General features: G+C 34.5%; 1 protein-coding gene across 5 annotated transcripts in view; it reads left to right on the plus strand.

The window, feature by feature from the left end:
• Nucleotides 1–3,396: 3,396 nt before the first annotated feature.
• LOC106668465 (tetraspanin-5) overlaps nucleotides 3,397–23,563 on the plus strand; it is an 88,300-nt gene continuing 68,133 nt past the window's right edge. For 2 of the 5 annotated variants that reach the window (XM_014397262.2, XM_014397264.2), the window contains exon 1: nucleotides 3,397–3,808. In XM_014397262.2, the coding sequence (XP_014252748.1) occupies nucleotides 3,671–3,808 (138 nt within the window). In that variant the 5' untranslated portion in view covers nucleotides 3,397–3,670. The remainder of the gene's footprint in view (nucleotides 3,809–23,563) is intronic. The other 3 variants (XM_014397265.2, XM_014397263.2, XM_014397266.2) reach the window with 3 other exon arrangements.

Consider the following 23,563-nt stretch of genomic DNA (forward strand, 5'->3'; position numbering starts at 1 on the left):
ACTCCAACATCTAAGAACACCTTGAGTTTATAAAAGACTAATGTAAAAATTGAAGTAAGAAAAATGTACAAATTGAAAAAAAAAACAAAAAAAAAGTTTTTCCCTCCACTGTACATCATCGTAAGTCGTCTTCCATGTCAGATAAAGTCAAATACTCAGATCTATACCTAGACAGCAGACTTACATCGAATCCCCACACAAGACTTAAAGCGACGACAACTTAACAAAAGACTGGATACTTTTTTTAAGAACAAAATATATTTGGATAATATTGATAAATTATTTTTATTAGTAGTAGTCATCAACCTCAAAAGGCTTCAATTTTTGAACGGTGGAGAAATTCGGTTTAGCAATTTCTGCAAAACCTAATATCTCAAGTAAATTACAATATCCTAAAGAAAAAAATTTCAAAATTCAAATTCAAAATATTTGGATATACTTAGTTCCAATATTTTTTTAGTATATTTGCACACCTATGTAACTATATAATTGATAAAACTCTATGAAACGCATTACAAGAACAAATATGGTTCTGTCATTTAAATTACCGGGTTTATCATAAACTGGGTAACTTATTACGCCAAGATTATGTTGTATTTGGTCTTAGTAAATACTGACACAGATAAAAAAGTTGACATTATGAGGAAATAAAGTTTTGACCGTAAATACTTATTATCCGTGTGCTATGCCAGATTTTTCTCTGCCAAACAAATGTAAAATTTAATTCAAATATATTTCTATTTATTAGTACCAACACATTTGGTAATCAGTTAGACAGATTGATATTTATCTGTTTTGAAAAGAAATATCGGTATTACAGAGATATCAGAACCTTTTAAGCTTTTAAATTGAGGAAAAATTAAAGAATTAAAATATTAAAGTTCAATTTTTTTTGGACGAGTTAAGCATTTTTTGGAGAAATACATAAACTTAGAAAATTTATTCACTTTTCAGAGCTTGAAACGCGATATCACTCTGGATACATTTCATATCGAAATATAGGTAACGAACTATCGATATCACGTAAAATGGCGGTACCAGAATATCAAAATGTATTTGAAAAAAAAAAACTAATTTGTATTCTTAGCTTATTATTTAATGTATTTGTACTGACGATATCGAAAGTTTTGTTCGGCTGATAATTTTTAGAAAAAATTGGTTTAGAACATTTTATTAACTGAGCTTGAAACGGTTCAATATCACTCTGGATACGATATTTCATATCGAAATATAGATAACGATTTATCGATATTCGCGTAAAATGGCGGTACCAAAAATATCAAAATATGTTTTCAAAAACATGAACTTGAATTCGTATTTGTAGCTTATTATTGGTGCTGACAATGCTTCAAGTTTTGTTCGGTTAATAATTTTTGGAGAATTATTTCAACTTAGAACATTTATTCACTTTTCTAAACTTGAAACGTTTAGATATCACTGTGGACACGATATTTCTTATCGAAATATAACGATCTATCGATATTCCCGTAAAATGGCGGCGTCAAGAATATCGAAATGTATTCGAAAACGCATAAACTTTAATTTGTATTTGTAGCTTATTAGTGGTACTGACAATGTCTCAAGTTTTGTTCGGTTAATAATTTTTGGAGAATTATTCCAACGTAGAATATTCACTTTTCTAAACTTGAAAAGTTTTGATAACACTCTGGACACGATATTTCTTATCGAAATATAGATAACGATCTATCCATATTCCCGTAAAATGGCGGTACCAAGTACATATAAATGTATTTGAAAAACAATAACATGAATTTGTATTTTAGATTATGATTTATTTTATTTGTACTGACGATATCGATGGTTTTATTCAGTTGGTAATATTTTTTAAAAATACTTCGACTTAGAACATTTTATTCCTTTTTCAGAGCTTGGAACGTTCGATATCGCTCTAGATATCGAACAATAATAGAACAGAAGATTTCAATAATTTTTATGAAACTACTCAAAAGCCTCAAACGTCAGGATAACAAATTTTTTCTTCGTTACAAGGCCTATAAAAAATAAATCTTTCGTCTACAAAATAAATTTTACTTACGTTTTATTTTATTTATTCTACAGCAAAAATTATTGTTTTAATCCATATTTGACACATCTTAAAAATAGTTGTTCAACTAAAAAAAATGGAGATGATTCTGCTCTGGGAAAAAGGGATCAAAACCAAGCTAAATCTTGCTTTAATTAGCTGTGTACAGCCAGAGCGTCCTGTTGGTCGATGTTATTTGGGGACATTGTTACCAAATTTTGAAACACGTGAGGCAATTAATTTACTAACAGTTAAAATGATAAATAAATTGGCTGTTGGTTGAAGATTTCGTTTATCTGAAAAACAATGTTCAGAAATAATTTATTTAGGGTTCAGAGTTGGGCCCGACTTGCCAAATATTACTTGTTAAATATCTATATATGTTTTTTATTTTATTTATTGTTTCTTGATCAATGTTCATAAACGTATACATAGATACAATAAAAACATTTTAAGTCTTATCGTATTTGTTATTATTAGTATTGTATATAATTATAAACGAATAAATATATATTATATTCAAAAGTTTTCAAATTGAAAAATTCTGGTGTACACATATATTTGTGACCACTATTTTTCTCGTATATCGGTAGATTATCTATGTACATAATTTAATAAAAACTATATGATAAACGTTTTATGCATTGAAATATGAATAAATGTTCAAAGTTAAATTATTTCTATAAAAATTATCGATTGAACAAAACTTTCGACATTGTCAGAACGAATACATTAAATAATAAGCTAAGAATACAAATTAATTTTATTTTGTTCAAATACATTTTGATATTCTTGGTACCGCCATTTTACGTGATTATCGATAGATCGTTACCTACATTTCGATATGAAATGTCGTATCCAGAGTGACATCGCGTTTCAAGCTTAGAAAATAAATGTTCTACGTGAAATAATTCTCCAAAAATTATTAACCGAACAAAACTTGAGACATTGTCAGTACCACTAATAAGTTACAAATACAAATTCAAGATTATGCGTTTTCGAATACATTTCGATATTCTTGACGCCGCCATTTTACGCGAATATCGATAGATCGTTATCTATATTTCGATAAGAAATATCGTGTCCAGAGTGATATCTAAACGTCTCAAGTTTAGAAAAGTGAATACATGTTCTACGTTGAAATAATTCACCAACAATTATTAACCGAGCAAAACTTGAGACATTGTCAGTACCTAAAATAAGCTACAAATACAAATTCAATTCAAGATTATGCGTTTTCGAATACATTTCGATATTCTTGAGGCCGCCATTTTACGCGGATATCGATAGATCGTTATCTATATTTCGATAAGAAATGTGTCCAGAGTGATATCGGAACGTCTCAAAGCTTGATAGGAGATTTGTGAGTGAGATAGTTTAGCGCATGCGCGTGGCGCCGACGAATAACGACCGGTCGTCGGCTGGGATGGACGTCGAGGTGGGGGCTGGCGTCAGGTCTCGCTCCGTCGTCGGTCGTCGCTAGTGTCGATTTCGCTGCCAACCGGTCGCCGCAGCCGCCGCCGGTCGTCAGTAGTGACGGTCTTCATAACCGACTCCGACTCGTCTCATGTTGACTCGTTTTCATCCCATATTCCGACTGGACGTGCTCGCTCCCAGACAGGGCGGATGAGCACCCACCTCAACGTTGTCCAAACAAATGGTTACAATATGCCGATTCAGGCCGTGCGCAAATACAGGAAAGACACCTCCGAAGTCAGCTGCTGTCTCAAATATGTGATTTTCGGTTTTAACGTCCTCTTCTGGGTAAGTCCTAAAATCATCTTCTTCTCCTTATATAAAAAGGGACGAGGCACGTTTCCTCGGACCTTAGACTATGTTTGTTTACCTACTCGTTTTTCCTATTGATTATTTCTAACGTCCTTTCCTGCTGCACTCAGCTGATCGACCTTCATTCTCCTGTTACTCCATTCACTCTATTTTCTAACTGCAGTCGTTTTACCCACAAAATGCATTTTATTATTCATTTAACTTCTTTTCCTTTCTTTTTTAAATAATAAGTATGCTTGGAGACTACCAGAGTTAAATGGTTATTAATTTCTATGGTTTCCAAAATACTCCACATGTGTTCATCTCATCTGTAAACTGTTTTAATTATAACCGTCATCATTGCTTCTGCAATTTTTCCTGATTTTTTTGTTAACAATGTACCATATAATGAAATAATTTGGATTATTCATGTGGCAGTTGAAAATTGTAGTTTTTGTTACGTTGTGTACTATCAGTCAGAAAATAAGTGTAAAAGCGTAAAGGTTAACGCTATTTCCGTTTAAAACCTTTTAAGTAAATTTTCCATTTTACCTATGCAGAAATTCGAAAATACTTCACGTGTTCCATTTAATTTTTAATTTTTTTCCAATTACATAGGCCTAAGGGTAAAGGGCAAGGAACCACCATGACCAGTAGAGCCCTAATTTATATGCACTAAAAAAACCCTCTGAAATATGCAACATTATATGCATTAACAAACCTCAAAAATACGAGACTTAATTTGCTCTAAAATCCCTTCAAATATGTAATATTATGTGCATTAAAAAACCTCTAAAATATGCCGTTTAATTAGTTCTAAAACTCCTTCAAATATGTTATATTGGGGGCACTAAAAAAAAACTTCAAAATATGGCACTTATTTTCCTCTCAAACTCCTTCAAATATGTTATATTATACGCACTAAAAAACCTCTAAAATACGCCATTTAATTTGTTCCAACACTACGTCAAGAATGTTATTATTGCACTAAAAAACCTTTAAAATGTGTCGTTCAATTAGTTCTAAAACTTCAAATATGATGTATTTGGGGCACTAAAAAAAACTTTAAAATATGGCACTTACTTTCCTCTAAAACTCCTTCCAATACGTAATAATAAGCGCACTAAAAAACCCTCTAAAATATGCCATTTAATTTGTTCCAACACTCCATCAAGAATGTAATATTATAGGCACTAAAAACCTCTAAAATATGCCAATTAATTTATTCTAAAACTTCTTCAAATATTTAAAAAAAAGTACCTAAAAACCTTTATAATATGCCGTTTAATTTGTTCTAAAACTCCATCAAATGTGCAGTAATATAGGCACTAACAAACCTTCTAAAATATGCCACTTAATTTGTTCTAAAACTCCTTCAAGTATGTAATTTTATAGGAACTAAAAAAACCTCTAAAATATGCCACTTAATTAGTTCTAAAAAAACTTCAAATATGCAGTATTGTAGGCACTAAAAAGCTCAAAAATATGCCGTTTATTTTGTTCCAAAACTCCTTCAAATATGTTTTACTGGAGGCATTAAAAAACCCTTTAAAATATGCCACTTATTTTGCTCTAAAACTCCTTCAAATATGTTAAGCACTGAAAAACCACTAAAATATGCCATTTAATTTATTCTAAAACTCCAAATATGTAGTAAGGGAGGCACTAAAAAACCCTATAAAATATACCATTTAATTTGCTCTAAAACTCCTTCAAATATGTAATATTGTATGCACTAAAAAAATCGGAAAAAACCATTTAATTTGCTCTAAAACTCTTTCAAATACGTAATAATAAGCTATTGAATTTACTCTAAAACTCCTTCAATTAGTAGTACTGTATGCACTAAAAAACCTCAAAAATATGCCGTTTAATTACTTCTAAAACTCCTTCAAATGTGTAATAATATAGGCAGTAAAAAACCTCTACAATATGCCATTTTATTTGTTCTAAAACTCCTTCAAATATGTAGTATTAGAGGCACTAAAAAAACCTCCAAAATCTGTCACCTAATGTGTTCTAAAACCCCATCAAATATACAATATTTTGTTCCTCAAAAACCCTCAAATTTCCAATACTATGTGCACTAAAAAAACACTCAAATATGCCATATAATGTGCACTAAAAACCCTTCAGATATGCGATATAATATGCTTGCAAAAGCCTTCAACTATGCAGTATTTTATGCATTAACAAAACTTGTTTTTTCTGGTCTAGCAATATTCATTTTTTTTTCAAATTTGTTATACATAAAACAATATAATTAAAAAGAGGGCTGACACTAACTATTTTTGTGCTTCAAAAGAGCTTCCTATCTGATTTGATAACCTTGAAAATTAATTATATTTTGAAAGTCCTGATGAAGGGGATTTATTCCTCGAACGCACTCCATGAAGCAATTAAATGCTTTCTTTTAATTGGCCTTGTCGAGCGATCGATCGTCTTTTAATAATAATAATAATAATAAAAAACTAGGAGAGATCACCTGACTATAAAACGTGTAACAAACAAGAATTTCCGCTCCGAGAAAAAACCGAAGTTTTGAGGTATATTGGTTTAATAAGTGTATGACAGTGGTGTGTTGTGGAAGCTAGGACGTCCCTTTGTCAGCCCAGCGTTTTTTGAAGTGTTTTTTGGTGAGGTGAGTTCAACTGGATAATTTTTTTGGACGATTAGACAAGTCTGCTGGGTGCTAGTTTGTAGCTCGCATTCCCTATTGGGAAGTGTTGGGAAGTGTGGGGCCTGAATCTCTCTAGAAACCTGGTTTCAGGGTTGGGCAAGNAATTTTAAAAAGAAAAATTAAAGCTTGGATGGCAATAGGATAAATAAGATTACGAGTGAATGTTTGGAGTCAGAGCTTTATAGCACTCAGAAGAGATATAGCTAACCTAAGATAGAAGGTTTGGATGTTAGGGCGTGAAATGACCTTAGCCGTTAAAACGCCCTTAAAAATTAATAATAATAATAATAATAACCTTAGCCGTTAAAACGCCCTTAAAAATTAATAATAATAATAATAATAATAAAAAACTAATATAAAATTTGTTTAAAAGCGAAAAACATAAGACTAACACTTTTTTTTGGCTCAGCGCTTTTTATGCAAATTTTCCGTTCAGTTGTAAAAGTTTCTGTTAGAATGTTCGTAAGGCGAAAAAATTCCACTCTCGTCGTATGAAAGTCGAAAATGTTAATAAAATTTACTTTGAAGCAATGTTTTTCGCATTTTCAACCAGTTAGTTCAGGATTGAAATGATAATGCATCTGCACTTACCATTTGTTTTCACTCGAGTCATGGACTTGGCGAAACGCCATGGTGAAAAGATGTCGATCGTGATAAACGAAGAATCTTTCAGTTACAAAGCCTAGCTTGACTTGATTTGACAAACGTTTTGAAACTTTTTAAAAAACAATTTTCCGATCGGAACGAACGATGTTCGAGAAGAAAAAGTCACGTTAGGAAAATGGCTATTACAAAAATTGACCCTTCAGTGGTTAAGAATTTTAAACGGCGGCCATAAAAATCAACAGAAATGATTCGAAAGGTGTAGTTGAATTTTATTTCACCTACATTTCTCAGAAGAAATAAATTGGCTCGTGAGAGAAACATCAAAAGATTAAAACTTCCATGTTTACCTTGGACAAAAATTGCAAGCGTTTTGTTTGAATTATGCTGAAGGTCAGGCAAATTAGCAGTTTGTCATTTAGCCCTGAACAGTCTGCCATCAGAGGGTGTTTAACATAATCGTCCAGAAACATAATTGCAATTTTTTCAATGGTAAACAGTCACTAATTAATCCATTTAGATAAATGACATTTTCATCAATATTGTAAACAGAGACATGACATAAATTTACCGATACGTCGTAGAACTACAAACTGTATTTACAACCGTACAGCTTTTAAAATTCGGCCTACAATATAGAGATACAGGGTAGTCAGCTCTTCGTGGTAAAAAATGTATTTTGGTGACAGTACATCTAAAGTGGAGTAGAATACTGAAAACCTCATGGATTTACTTCAATCCGTTCGAAAGTTACAGTTACTATTTAATCCATTTAGAAAAATGACATTTTCATCAATATTGTAAACATAGACATGACATAAATTTACCGATACGTCGTAGAACTACAAACTAATTTTACAACCGTACAACTTTTAAAATTCGGTCTACATATAATATATACACAGGATAGTGAGCTCATAGTGGTAATTTATTTATTTTTTTATTTTTTGGTGACAGTTCTTGTAAAGTGGAGTAGAACACTGAAAACCTCATGGATTTATCTCAATCCTTTCAAAAGTCATGTTTTTTTAAGTTTTTATTCAAGAAAAACTCCTTTCTTTACATAAAACCTGATTTTCACCACTCTAACGTAATTTTTACCAACTTATGACCCCATTTTTAGTTTTAGCGCAGATTTTCCTTTCAGGTTAGCCCACTTTTGTTCTAAAACTGGCCAGCCTGCGTACGAAATAACTGTACAGACATCATGAAATTTGCGATATGGTAATTTTGGATCAACTTATTTAAACCGTCAATTTTTAAAAAGCTAAAACTTCAACATTTTATGAACTTTCCAACGGTCTACTCCAAACCTCGATTATTTTGATTTTTCGGGGCAATTTCGGAAATGATATAAAGTTGGAAATTGGGAAAGCGTGGTCCTGGACGTATCCTGGCAATTAAACGCATGGCCCAAATAAATTAGTTGATCGGACATAGAAATTAATAATTAGCAAATAAATTCGGAAATAATTTATTAATAAAGAAAGTAACTGTTCTTCAGAATAAAAATTAACACATTTTAAAATAACAAACTTCTTACGTTTGATAAAACAGAATGTGAGAGAAACATAAAAAAATCAAAGTAATTCAGGTTTCGAATGGACGGTTGAAAAGTTAACAAAATGTTTAAGTTTTTTGTCGGTTTGACAATTTTTAGAAGAAAAGTGGACTAATTTAAAAAGAAATTCGGTGCTAAATCTAAAAATGGGGTCAAAAATTGAGAAAAGTAAACTTAAGAGTGGAGAAAATTCTGGGTTTATGTGAAGAAACATGTTTTTCTTAAATAAACTCTAAAAAAACAACTTTTGAACGGATCGAGATAAAACCATGAGGTTTACGGTATTCTACTCAATTTTAGATGTACCGTCACCGAATTTTTTTTTAACACGATGAGCTGACCAGCATGTATAAATACAACAATAGACTGGAGACAGAGGCCATGGAAATGTCATAGAGATGGAAAAACAGTAATAAAAAAAGAATTTTGTATGATGTTTACAATGATGTTTATATTACTTAATAAAAAAATAAAGTAACTGAGAGCATCGGTCATATTAGATTGCTCTCAAAAGGTGTCGTCTTAAAACTACAAATTGATTGGCTCCAAAAAGGATTGGGAAGTTGATTTTTTGGGGTCTGCAGAGAAAGCGAGTGGGGGCTTGTTTTATGTAGGTATAGGTTAGTAGGCGTTTTTATTTTTTTTTATTTTGTGTTGTATCAATCTTTTTTTCCCGTTCTAACATCACAGCCATCGTTCTGTAAATTGATGAATATTTAGGTGCTTAATAATTATTCGGTGTAATTAAATTAATGTCCATTTACCCGTCGGGTGTCATGGACTAGGTCAGACGAATTTACAATATCCATATTATTCACAATTAAAAATCTATTGTCTAAGCGAGGATTCGAACCCTGGACCCCTAGCTTGGCAAATACGAGGCGGACCACCCCATTACTTATTAGTTGTTGAAGTTATGATTACAGATATTATTTAATTATTGCAGTATACAACTTCGTATTTTATTTATCACAAAAATGTCACAGTTCGTAATGTTCTGCTCTGGTTGATATCAGCCGTAATATTTTACTAATTCTACATAAAAATCAATTTAAAAGAAAGAAAACGGGAGTTATTTCCGATATAATTAATAATATCCTTTAATATTTTATATTGAAAATCAGGGATATGGCCAATTAGAAAAAAAATCGATTCATCAGGACTTTGAAACTATTTCGAATGATTTACACGCTTAAGAAAAAGAAACGTCTTCGAACAACATTAAAAATTATGGCTTCAACCATAAGAATTTATTTTAGCTTAGTAGAGTTCCATTCCACAGGGTATCTTTTTTAGATGACCCGACTGAAATTCTCTTGAACAGATAACGCTGTCGAAAAACCGAAAATACATATTTAATATTTTGTAGACAAGTGTTAAATTTTTACTGCTTTTTTAAAGTATTGGTTGTCAGGATACTATTGAGCCAGTACAACTTTGAAAGTTTAAATGAGAACTTTTTAAGACTTTTTACCCACTATTTTAAAGGATTTTTTACACTGAAAGCGAAGGCGCAATCAGATTTTAAATTAGTCAAAGAATAACATAGTTAGGCCACATAACGTGAAATATCTTAATTTCGTTTTTATTACAATAAGTATTTTCGTTTATTGTTGAGGTGCTAGTCGGTTTTATGAATTTCTTGAGGTGATGTAGATGGCTGTTTCGAACAACTTTGTTCCCGTTTGTTGTTATTAATGTTCAAAACATGTACCTTATACCTTACCTAGGAGTTTCTTTAAAAAACAAATGCTCCCGTTAATTAACTAAAACCCACTGTTAGCACACCCAGCAACATCATCCAAAGAAATTCAGTTCAATTATTTCCATTAGAATAGAACATTAATCTTAGTTAGTTATAATATAAATACATCGTTAGTCATAAAATCGTTTTGAAATCACTTTTATTTTTTGCAGTACTGTCAAACTATTGATACATCGACCCTACACTGTGACCCTAACAAAACAAGTACTGTTCGGTGAATAAATGATCATTTAAATTCCGAGTTTATCATGGTCCTTTATAAGCCATTTTTACCTGGATATTCATTCTTGTCCTTATTCAAACAATTATTAATATTGACGGAAAAAAACGATATTAACATTAAGGGTATTTAAAGGTTTTTCATTTCAACCAAAAACTTTACATAAAATGATTAATTAATTGAAAGAAGTAATTTGGTCAATTGACCATTAAATATAATGGATTTAATAAGTATAACTTCACTAACAGCTCCCCGTGGCCATTTCATACGTCGCCGAGAATCGAATCCTGATAACACGACATTTGAAAAATGGCAAAAAGGAGGGAAAATTCGAAAGGTTGTAGGTCGAGAAGGGGCGTTGGTGTCCGAGTGGATCGAAGCCACGATAGTTCAAGTCGTGGGTTCGAATCCCGCTCGTGACACTAACTTTTTCTTTTCAACCAAGACCTCAGATAAAATAATAGATTCAGATTAATAATATAAATAATAATAGATTCAGATTAATTAATATTATTAATAATAGTAGATTCGGACTCATAACGCAACACTCCAAAGATAAACAAAAAGAATGATCCAAACCCAACAAAAGTTTCATCACCCTAACGACATGAAGAAGAAATTTCGCAGTAGTATAAAATCATTTACGTCTTCGCGGCCAATTGACCAAGTTACTTCTTTCAATCAATTAATTATTCTTTCTATGTAAGGTCTTGGTTGAGAGTTGGTGTCCGAGAGGATCGAAGTCACGATAGCTCAATGGTAGAGCAGCGGCGTATTTAGCCAAAGGTCGTGGGTTCGAATCCCGCTCGTGGCACTAGCTTTTTCATTTCGACCAAAAACCTTACATAAAAAGATTAATTAATTGAAAGAAGTAATTAGGTCAATAGACCACGAAATATAATGGATTAACATTAAGACGCAACTCAGGTTTGGTCACAAATGCGGTTTCTTCGGGACGTTGGAACGGATTTTTTCTTTGGACAGGTTGTGCAGAATGTTGTGTCACTGCCGAAGGCCCAATAAGCCACAGGGCATTTCCGTTTTGAACATTTCTAGGCTGCCATCGTTGCAGGATTCATTCAATATTCCGATATCCTCCCGGAATAATCGACATACACGTCGAGCCCACACGAATTACCTAAACTTTACAAATAATATTGCTGGATGAATAAATCAGCATTTAAATTACGACGTTTGATCATAGCCAGTTTCCTGTAAGCCGCCTTCGAGCAGGGATGACTCACAACATCGAGATTACGTGTTTTGACTCGGGTTTTCATCTTGCTACGGTTGCATTTACCTTTTGAACCCTAAAATGATAGTATCAATTTTGCTATTTTCAGAAACGTGTTGATTGAAACAATCCCAAAATAGGGAATAGTGATTTTAAACAAATTTAGGTAATCATCGTATGCAGTGCACATTGTTATTGAAAATTGTGTTCGAAAACGGTTATTGGCAATTCTAATTGAGCCACACTTTGGATATAAGTACATTAGCTACTTTCCAGTTGTAATCTCGCATCGAAAGGCAGTTGCTGACATCCTGCGAACTAGCCGTGGGCACCCGATCTACCGCTTAATTTTCCGTTTGTGGAAATTGTCATAAATGAGCGGGCAGATTAGCAGCTCATTAATGGCAGATTGACAAAACTGCCGTTGTTGATTGCCGGCCGTTAAATAAGCACGCGAGCAATTAAACAAGCAAATAAGTTTAACCAATCAATCGCCCGTTGTCGCTGTAACCAGTCGAACATCGAGTTTCTAATTTTTTTTTTTTTAATTTGACCATTGTTAACCAGCCATTTCTCGCCATTTTTCTTTCGCAATTATACATTAGAATTTCACACGGGAATGTGTTCACGTAGCAGGTATTTTTCATCCGGTCACATTAAAAACTAATACACACACTTCAGCCAATTAAAACGAAATAAAGGTAACAAACGTTACTGATGACTGTGAACTAGGTTGGCACGTGTTTGATGACCTTATTTTCTCGCAGTGCTTACTTTTTTGGTGCACCAACTCAGAATCTTTATTATAAACAAATCAACAATATAGGTTCAATTATTCCACGTGTTGTTTTACTCGAAACTTTTTTATATCTGAAAGTCTAAAAAAATGAATAAAAATCACGGCTATCAGTTTTACCATCTGTAGTATTTGCATAATCAGTAATCCTAACAAAAACCTAACCTGAAAAAAGGGCCAAATTCCAGACCGCCTATCTATGTGAGGATATCTCCACTGTGGCCAAGTCCGTTCTTTTTTTAGTTCTTAACCTGAGAGAACTCAAATGAAAAGTTAAAAGTTCCAGATACCGCAAAAGTTAGCCCATCTCAGTAGTGATATCTATGTTGTGGCCAACCTTACTCCTCTCTTACTTTTATGAGCAACCCTTTTCTTTTATTTTTATTGCTTAGCACTTAGCCAGTTTCTGAATGAGCAATGAGGAGTCCGGAACTTTCTTTTGTTCTGAGTGCTCTACCTACCCTTCACCCACCACACCTAATGTTTTGATCTTCATTCTCAGGTTATGGACTCAAAAAGAACGGACTTGGCCGCAGTGTAGATATACATTGATGGAGGTTTGAAACTTGGACCTTTTTTCACGGTTAGGCTTTTGTTGGGATATCATGCTTTTTTGTTCGTTTCATTTTCGTGGACGCCGTCTTGGTTTTTTCGAGGCACAGGACCGAATATGCATGTCGTTGATTTTCTCTTTTAAGAAGATAAAATTGCAATTTTAAAATTCTTACCTTTACTTATAATGATCTTGTATTATAAGTAAAGGTAAAAATTTGAAAATTGTAATTTTATCTTCTTAAAAGAGAAAATCGACGACATGTAGGGCATTTGCACCAAATATCACATTAATACTTTTAGGGAAGTACCTTATAATTTTGACGATGAGACTACCTCCCTCCTCCCCTTAATGCGGCACTAATTTTGTGAAAATGCAATTTTCAGATTTTTCCTTTTTACAATATAAGACCAATATCGTTGTACCAAATTTCACGTTTCTACCTATTTTGATGATGAGACTACATCCCACCCCCTAAAGCGGCACAAATTTTGAGAAAATTGCAATTTTCAGATTTTTTATTGTGTTTATTACTTTTTTTTAAACCGAATTTAATGTTTCTAGCTATTCGGGAAGTACCTTACAATTTTAATGATCGGTGAGTAAGTGTAACAAAAATGTGTAAGAAACAAGAATGCAAATTTTGAAATTCTCCCCTATCGGAAGTGCTTAAATTTTTACAATATACTAAGCGACCTAAGCTTAATTTATGTTTCGACTTTCAAAAGCCTATCTTAAGGGGAAGCAGAGATTTAAAGGTGAGAAAAACGACTAAATGTTTATGGCAGCTTGCTGGAACTTGGCCAGTGCACTGTCGTGGGCGCAGATATCGTATCAAAAGCGTTATATATATTCTTTCTTCGTCTGCAGAATCTATTATTCGATAGTTACCTACCATCCTGGTCTGACTATCTCTTGCTGATATTGTTAATTCAGGAGCGTTTTGGCATTTCGCGATCTTCAGTGTTTGTGATCTTGTTGTTTTCAAACACTGATGATGGCGAACTGCCGAAACACATCTGAATTTAAAAAAAATCAGCGATGATAGGCAGACCAGGATGATTAGGTACCTAACTATCAACAAATATGGATGCACTTGCTTGGATACATTAATTTAATTTTTTAACTCAAATCCTACCCAAGCCACCTCGAATATCCAGGAGCATCTTGAGCTCATTGAGGAATGGTGCAAAACGCATAAGATGAAACTGAACGTGGAAAAATTTTACGTTCACGTTGATAAAAGCATCCTTGCCCACGTCAGTAAAAACACTACTTAGACAGTAGCCTGACGTGGAATCTTCACTCTATACTCAAGCGTCAAGAAATAGACGATTTGGAAAACTAAGAAGACTTACAGGACCGGAATCCGACTTTAGGGTAAAGAACAAATTAACTCTGCAGAAAACATTGCTTCGACATATTTGGTCATGCGGAGCTGTGGGGGTACCACCAAATACCAAGCCGTACGCCTGACGAATCCAATCATTCCAAAGTCCTCAGAAGAATTCTCCAACCTCCTTATTTTTATCAACAAACTCACTATCCACAATGACCTAAACATCCCTACATCAAAGAAATGATCCATTCCCTTTTCCTAAAGTTCCACGCCAATCTTTCACCTCATCATAACCCCACTTCTCAAGCCGTCTCTAATATTTCCTATCCCAAGAACGAAACGACAATGGCCTCGAGACCTGGCCTGAACTAGGTGCCAGCATTGACAAGCTTCTCATAAAACGTGTTCTCCGGATGCAGAACTGGCCGTAGTGTGTCTTTCCCGGTATTTTATACCGTTCAGAACAATTTTTTAATGGGTATAATTCATATGCAGGATGCAAATATTATTGTTTAAAAACAATGCACGGTGTGTTATGTGGTAGGTATGTACATTATTGGTATGCATGTAGGGTGTATACATTTCGACAAGGTTATCGTATCAAACCCGATAATGGAAAGCTTCGAAAGTAGGAAAATAGGGCGAGGAGGATGTTTCTATAAAACTAGGGTCATCACAAAAAATCGATATTTTAAGAACAAATTTTTAGTAAGAGTTCAGTTTGTTTGCAATTGGTAAAAATAGTAACAACAAATTCTTATCTACATTTCGATGTATATATCGTATCAGAAGCGATATTGGAAGGTTTCAAGCTTTAAAAGTGGAAAAAATGTAGGTTGAGGAATATAGTTTTAAAAACTAGGCTTGTATCAAAAATGTTGAATACATTTAGTTATATTTGGTATAAAGAAGGTAATAAAGGTTTCGGAGTGTATTTATTCAAAACTAAGATCGTAACAAAAAACGTGAAAATAGCCAGTTTTTGTGAAGTTTGAGATGGCCTTTGGAAAACGATATCGTTCCAATTGTGCCATGGGAAATCTCTCGACCAAGAGACAATAGCGGTATCACTAACGCGTCAAACAAAAAAATCGTGACTGTGTCTTTCGCCGAGTCTCAAGTCGACCATCTCCACTTTCCATTCTCTTTTTTAACGAAAAAATCGGAAGATAGGAAAACAAAACAGATTTAGGCAAATGATGCCGGATTACTGCAGCACGTTAAAAATGTACGGATTGCGGATGTTCAGGAGTCTGTTTGACCTACATTTGATGGACATAGAGCAATCTATGTCGGATTCTCTTAATCCGAAATCTCGGTCGTTCTCAATTCTTGACTTTGCCCTTGTAACTTTCTATGTTATTTAAAATTACGAAGTGTTATACTTGTGGTTTGACCTCCCCGCCCGCAACAGACGAAATAATACAGCCGAGGAATACTTTATCATAAAATTTACCCCGTATTACTTAGAAATATATCATACAAAAATTACCAACCAGAAACTAGTAAAGAGGGTTAACTGTTCAAGTATAAATTTATTTATATAATATTTTTACTGGCAGTTTTATTCTTTTTAACAACTTCAATAATCCATATAGTCTGAACACAAATTAAATAAATATACCATCCATCCCTAGTTTAAACTAGAAAATACAGAACTAGCTTTGCACACACCACGAATTAGAATCTACAATCCCTTTAACGAGAAAGTAATTAATAAGTTCCACACGAGCCAACCACCTGGGAAAAAAGTTTCTCTTCTAAGGTCTAATTAATGAACGATTGTTGAAGGAAATTTAATACCGTGAACATGATAATTCTTACTAAAACAGCAGGGTAAATTGTCCTGGTTATGCCTAGATTCGCTGTTTAGCTTATTTCAACATGTTGGTATTTTCTGTTATTGGTCTGTGTGTATACTTTTCTATCATGTTTTTCAAAATATCGCATAATCCACCGCAGAAGATGACGGAACGCCGAAACATGCCTGCAGACAAACCAGTGAGAATAGTCAGGTCAGGCAAATCAGTTTGCAGACTCCAAGAAGAATTGTCAAACATTATATTACAAAAATAAAGAAAAAGACATTCTTATCGTATCGGTAGATTTTAATCATTTGCTTGTGATTTATTATTTTACTTGTCACTTTGTCATCTGCCATTGATCAGTATCTAAATAGAGATGTCGTTTTGAATAGAAATTTTTAAAGACATTGAACAATTCAAGATCGGACGTCAAGATAAACAACAGCGCCATTTTGTAGGCATTAGTATACCTTTTTAAAAAGATATTTCCTACTCACAGTTAGTTGTTTTCAACGATCCGGATTTCGAACCTACAGCTCATCATCAGGTTGAAGGAGCTCTACAACCACGTCTCTCGACATGAATTGCACGTCTACAGTCAATGTCAGAGTTGTAGATCTCCTTCCACCTGATGATGAGCTGCAGGCTCGAAATCCTGACGTTGAAAACACGTAGTGAGTAGGAACTATCTTTCAAAAAAGATTGAACAACATACTCACTACACCTTATCTTTTCTATTGGCATACCTGCCTCACAACCACCTCGAACAACTCTCGTCTGCGAGACGGAATGATAGGCAGATGTGGTCGGCATCGTCTAAAGATCGCACGGGCAGATGTTTGTCAACTAATACCATTTTTTTGCACGTGGTAGGTAATCGATTGTGACTAAAACACAGCCTGCATATGGTAGTGAACAACCGACTAAGCCTATCTTATATAACCTCTGCGAAATATCGGCTCGAAATGGTTTTCAATAGAGTTTATAAATGACGGGGTGAGTGTGGAGTTCAATCCTTTTTAAAAAAGATGGTTCCTACTCACATTAAGTGAGTTGTAACTTAATGTGAGTAGGAACCATCTTTTTAAAAAAGGAATGGTATTCAATTGGTCATATGATAGCTGCCACCTTGTTTTTAAAATTTGATTTACATGACGTATCAAATCAAAGTCCTTAGTGACATTTTCTATCTACCCCCTATTCCGGGCTTTATTTGCTAACTCATCTATTTTGACATTGAAACCTTTGATACTATGCCCTTTAACCCATCCGAATTATACGTTTGTCCTGAAGCTAGCTTTTAATCTTGTATAATCGGATTTCGAGTTATATGTTCCATTTGCTCCAGAAGTAGACGTTAATGCGTATGTTTGGACTTGGATAAAAAGTATTGACTTTATCAAATTAGTCAACTTTGTCTAATGTCTACCCTGTAACAAACGATTTCTCTTATTTTTGCTTAAAATTTATCTTATTCCTCTCTCTGACAGAGGACGCACTCAGTCATGATAGAGTGATTTACATCAGTGTATATTCTAACGTCTCTAAGCAAGTAAATTTAAATTAAACAGTAAACTCAAAGTAATAATTTGATGCGTTTCAAAAACTATGGAATTATAGGGGCTTTTAGTACAAAACTTGTTATGAAACATTTATGTTTTTTCCCTTTAGGTTCGCCTTCAATTCAGCCCGACTGGTTTTACTACGCGGCAAGAGTGGCTTCTTCCCTTCAAATAACAAATGTTGGTTTGACATGCGATTTTCATGACCCATCCACTTTCGTCTTACACATCCTATTTAAAATATTAAAAGGTGTGACTGGCTCTTTTAAATTAATTAACTAAAGCGTATTCGCTCCTAATCTACACAAAGCTTAAATGTCAGCTTCTAGTATTCGAATGATATTAAAAACATTGAGCAGATGCAAAATAGGCGGAATAGTTGCGGTATTCAACCTGCGTGTTTTGTTTTGGATCTATTGGAATAAACAACGTATTTACCAAGCGGTGCTAAAGCTATCGCCATCTGGAATTGACGTAGTACGATACATTGATCAATAATTAAGTGGGGGATTGAGACCCGTCACCTCCATGTGTTACGCTTCTGGTCTTGAAATTCGACGACATGAGTGGAATAAACGCATAGCCGGAAACTTGTCGCTTTCTTCTGTAGAGCTGCATTTTAATTAAAGATACCCTTGGTCCGACGACTAGGTCTTGCTCAACGCAATTGCCTCACCCTTGTGCGCCGCCCAGGGTTGCCCAACCCTTGGGAGGAAGATAATCTTTCGGAAGTGGCCGGCCTTCGGACAGAAGCTGTCCTTCTGCTATTCAAACATGACTCGCGAAAAGCATGATAAACAGTTTTTTGTACATAGGAACTGTGCATACAGAAAACCTTTAACTCTTCTTTGACATCGACTCAGATCTATTTAACAAGTTAAGAATAAAGGCTGGCGCGTATTTGTGATTCTTACACGTGTTTTACACGTAGCTTATTCCAAATTGGAAATCCCATTTTTTAATTAAAACAGTTCTTCTCATCCTCACGCCCAACATTGCTGTTTTCGTCTTTCAGACCAGTTCCTCACAATTTCAATGGTGGATTTGTTATTTTCTTCCTCACAAACCCTCCACTGAAGTTGGCGAGAAGCTGAAAGGACCAAAACAGCGAGTAAGAGACGAAGTTAAGTATATTTTTATCAATTGTTAAGCTAGATATTATGGTTAGGGATGGGGCTGAAGGTCGTGGGTTCGAATCCAGCTCTGACACTTTTGATGTACGTTTGCATCTCAACCAAGACTTTAGATAAAAATATAATTAATTAAAATAATTAATAGATCAATTATGACTGCTAAACATATATGTGTTTAGATAATATATTTTTTCTCTTGAAACGTAGGATATCGAAAGTTTTGTATTTTAATATTCAAGATAATTGGTCTAGATGGGATTTCTCAGATCGGATTCTCTGTCTTACATTTTCCGTCTATTAATCAACGGAAAAATGGAAGACTTGTGTTATCAGCAATTTCTAAGCCGTCGCGGTCCGTCCTGATGACGCCGTGCGAGCAGTTAAGAATGCTGTGAGAGAGCGTTGGCACGGCCAATGGGCCGGATCGTCCGAGAAGCTCCTGCAACTTAAGTGCACGACTGAACGATGGCCCCCTGAGAGTTGGAAACGAAAGGTAAGGACCGTGTGGACCTGATTGAGGATCGGCCAAACCCGTCTGACACACGGACACTTGCTTTTGGGTCAAAACCCAACGTCCCGTTTGTAGAGAAAGGTTGCTCAGTGCATCACATCTGATCGAAAAGTAGCATGCCTTGGCCCCTTACAGAGAGCGAGTAGGCATGAGCACTGATATAAAGATGGGACTCTGGTGGGCGAGTCGAATGTTGGACCCCCTGCTCCGTTTCTTAAGAGGTACTGGGGTGTTTCCACACACATAAGTATTGTATATACTGTGTATGTGTATGAGTGTTGTGTATGTATTTATTTGTAAATAATTAAATTATTGAGAGTGTGTGATTTATATGTAGCATAAGACCGATGTCGGAATATCGACTACCCCATACGGTCATGCCATAACAATGAGTGTGGGCTGAAACGACCTCACTGTTGGTAGCCCCAAAAAAAGGAAATCCTAAGGTTTTCGATGCCATTGTCGCCGATCTGTCTGCCCGCCAAGAATGTAATTATTGATGGGCAGCGAAATTTTGTTAAAGGTCTATAACAATAACAAATCTAGTTATTTTAAAGACTTAATTTGTACCTAATTGGAGAAACAGGAATGGTCCTACTGAACATCGGCCTCGCTCCACATATTGATCTAAGCACCTGAAGATTTAGCGCGATCGACCTGTCATTTGTCTCACAATCCCTGGCAACTATGGTAGAGTGGACTCGGAATCCCACTTGTTTTGACCACTTCCTAATAGTCTTGAGTAGTTCTGTTCCGAGGCAGACGTACCAAGATGAAAACCCGAGTCAAAACACGTAATCTCGATGTTGTGAGTCATCCCTGCTCGAAGGCGGCTTACAGGAAACTGGCTATGATCAAACGTCGTAATTTAAATGCTGATTTATTCATCGAGCAATATTATTTGTAAAGTTTAGATAATTCGTGTGGGCTCGACGTGTATGTCGATTATTCCGGGAGGATATCGGAATATTGAATGAATCCTGCAACGATGGCAACCTAGAAATGTTCAAAACGGAAATGCCCTGTGGCTGATTGGGCCTTCGGCAGTGACACAACATTCTGCACAACCTATGTCCAAAGAAAAAATCCGTTCCAACATCCCGAAGAAACTGCGTTTATGACTAAACCTGAGTTGCGTATCAATGTTAGTGATCTATTAACCAAATTCTTCTGTCAATTAATTAATCTTTTTATGTAAGGTTTTTGGTTGAATTGAAAAAGCGAGTGCATGCTAGCTAGCACCGGAAGATTTAGCGCTATCGACCTGTCATTTGTCTCACCATCCTTGGCAACTATGGTAGAGTGGTCTCCATTGGGGCACCCCACTTGATTTGACCACTTCCTGATAGTCTTGAGTAGTTCTGTTCCGAGGCAGGCGTACAGTGTTCGGGTTAGGTGGATTTGGCCTGATTTGTTTTAAATACTGATATAAATTATATCGCGATTCGAAATTTATTTGTAGCGTATCGACTTTTTTGTTTTCGATGCATATGATATCGATTATTTTTATTCATATAGGATTACCATGTTTTCAAGCTGAGTAAATCGATATTTTTGTTTTTCAATTCCCGAATTTCGATACTTTTAAAAGCTGATATTAATTATATCGAGATACTTGATATTTAAATGTATAATATCGATATTTTTATTTACAATAAATAGAATATCGACGATTTGTGTTTGTAAAGTAGAGATTATCAATATTAACTCAATTTTCTTGGACCGATTGACCAAATAACTTCTTTCAATTAATTAATCTCTTGGTAAGGTATTGGTTGAAATAAAAAAATTCAGTGTCACGAGCGGGATTCGAACCCACGACCTTCGGCTAGATACGCCGCTGCTCTACCACTTGAGCTATCTAGACTTCGATCCACTCGGACACCAACTTCCCATCTCAACCCAACCTTTCGAATTTTCCCTCCTTTTTGCTATTTTTCAAATATCGGGTAATCAGGATTCCATTCTCGGTGACAAATGAAATGGCCATGGAGAGAGTTTTTGCGAAGATATGCTTCGTATTACATATTAAATCCATTATATTTCGTGGTCCGATTGACCAAATAACTTCTTTCAATTAATTAATCTTGATCTAAGGTATTGGTTGAAATAAAAAAGTCACTGTCACGAGTGGGATTCGGACCCATGACCTTCGGCTAAATGAGTCAAGATAACTCAAGTGGTAGAGCAGCGGCGTATTTAGCCGAAAACAGTGGGTTCGAACCCCGCTCGTGACACTGACTTTTTTGTTTCAACCAATACCTTACATAAAGATTAATTTATTGAAATTATCAGTATTTTTAATTTAGTACTTACTGAAATTATCAGTTGCACTTATTGTTAACGATTTAATTACATTTATGATAAAATTAAATAGATACATAGTTTCCTCGTGATTCAAGTTTTTGGATTTGATTGTTACCAACACGGGATATCAATTAATTATCAAATTCCAGTTTTAATGTGTTTTAATTTCATACCAGTGTGATATTTTTATTTGGCATTAAATTATAGAGGCCAATTCCATAAAGGTCAGTTTTTCATTTTAGGAAGTGAATAAAATTTATTACATGCATTAAAAGTACACTTGTCACAAAATATCTCAAATAAGGGGAAGTTAATGTCCGAGTGGATCGAGGTCACGATAGCTCAAGTGGTAGAGCAGCGGCGATCTAGCCGAAGGTCGTGGGTTCGAATCCCGCTCGTGCCATTGACTTTTATTATCTCAACTAAAAACCTTAATTAATTGTAAAGAATTAATTGGTCAAGCGGACCACGAAATTAGTGAATTTAATATTTCAAATATTTCATACAGTTTTCCGGAGATCTTAATATTTCGAAAATGGTCATGTTTAACTTAAAATTTGTCTTCACCGTATCGGATTGTTGGGTTATTTTTCAGTTTGTTTCCAATCGATAAATCGAAATCCTTTTTAGTATCTTGGACACAGTTGTTGATCGGATTATTTTCAGGTTTCCACCTGGATCGGCTTAAAGAAAACCAGCTCCAAGGTTTCTGCCGATGGAGAGTCGATCTTTTGTTTGGTCCTTGAACCTCTGCGTTGGATTATAGGGCGCGGTCATGCAACAGGAAAAATAAAGGCCAATATCGTAATTTTCCTTTTTATCAACAAATAGAATTTTATTTATAATCTAAGAAATGCATATAATAATCATGAAGGAACCCTGAACCCCAAAAAAATTTTTGTATCTGGAGAAATGATGTATTTGCAGATTCTAAATTAAAAAGTTCGTATATGTATGTAAAAAACATAACGTAACTTCGTCTACGAATGGATGGTGTTTTGGGGGTAGAAAAAGGGTAAAATTAATGGGCTGAAAGCGGTTTTCAGTGACCGAATCGTCGAGGTTTAATTATGTTATGTAAACGCAGGCACGCAGTCAGTATCGCACAATATCATGAATGTTTCTTTTGTTCATAAAAATCGACACGAACGGTAAAAAATTCATTATTTTGCTTAATGAGTAAATCATTTTTAATCCTTGCGATTCGATTAATTGGGTTGACGAATTGTTGTCATATTTTTCAAGTTAAAAAACTACAGTTTCTAAATTTGATACATACGTATACTCGTGTTACAAACTTTGTCAGTAGATTCTACATTCAAAAAGGGACCAAAAAGTCATAATTAACAATGGCCCGAATGTTAACAGTTTAGGACTTATTTCTCTTTTTCTGATTTTTTAAGATTTAACGACCTTGCTTCAAATAAACAATGATAACTCCAAAAGTAAAAGGTTTTGTACAAATCCGTTGATACCAGTGAAAACTACGTTAAATTTCCAATAAGATGTGATCAATACTAAACTTATTAACCTTCGTCAAATAAGCGTTTTAGTAGCGAGAACTTCGAAAAATTTTTTTTTTTTTCAAAGTTGAAAACTTACTATGGTGATTCTAAACTGCTATTTCCAAACCTAAAGACCATCAAATTTCGTAAAACGTATTCCATTTAATATCCTTTTTAG

Source organism: Cimex lectularius, unplaced genomic scaffold (genome assembly GCF_000648675.2).
Source record: "Cimex lectularius strain Harlan isolate CLEC.00 unplaced genomic scaffold, Clec_2.1 scaffold36, whole genome shotgun sequence".
In the NCBI taxonomy this organism is placed as follows: Eukaryota; Metazoa; Arthropoda; class Insecta; order Hemiptera; family Cimicidae; genus Cimex; species Cimex lectularius.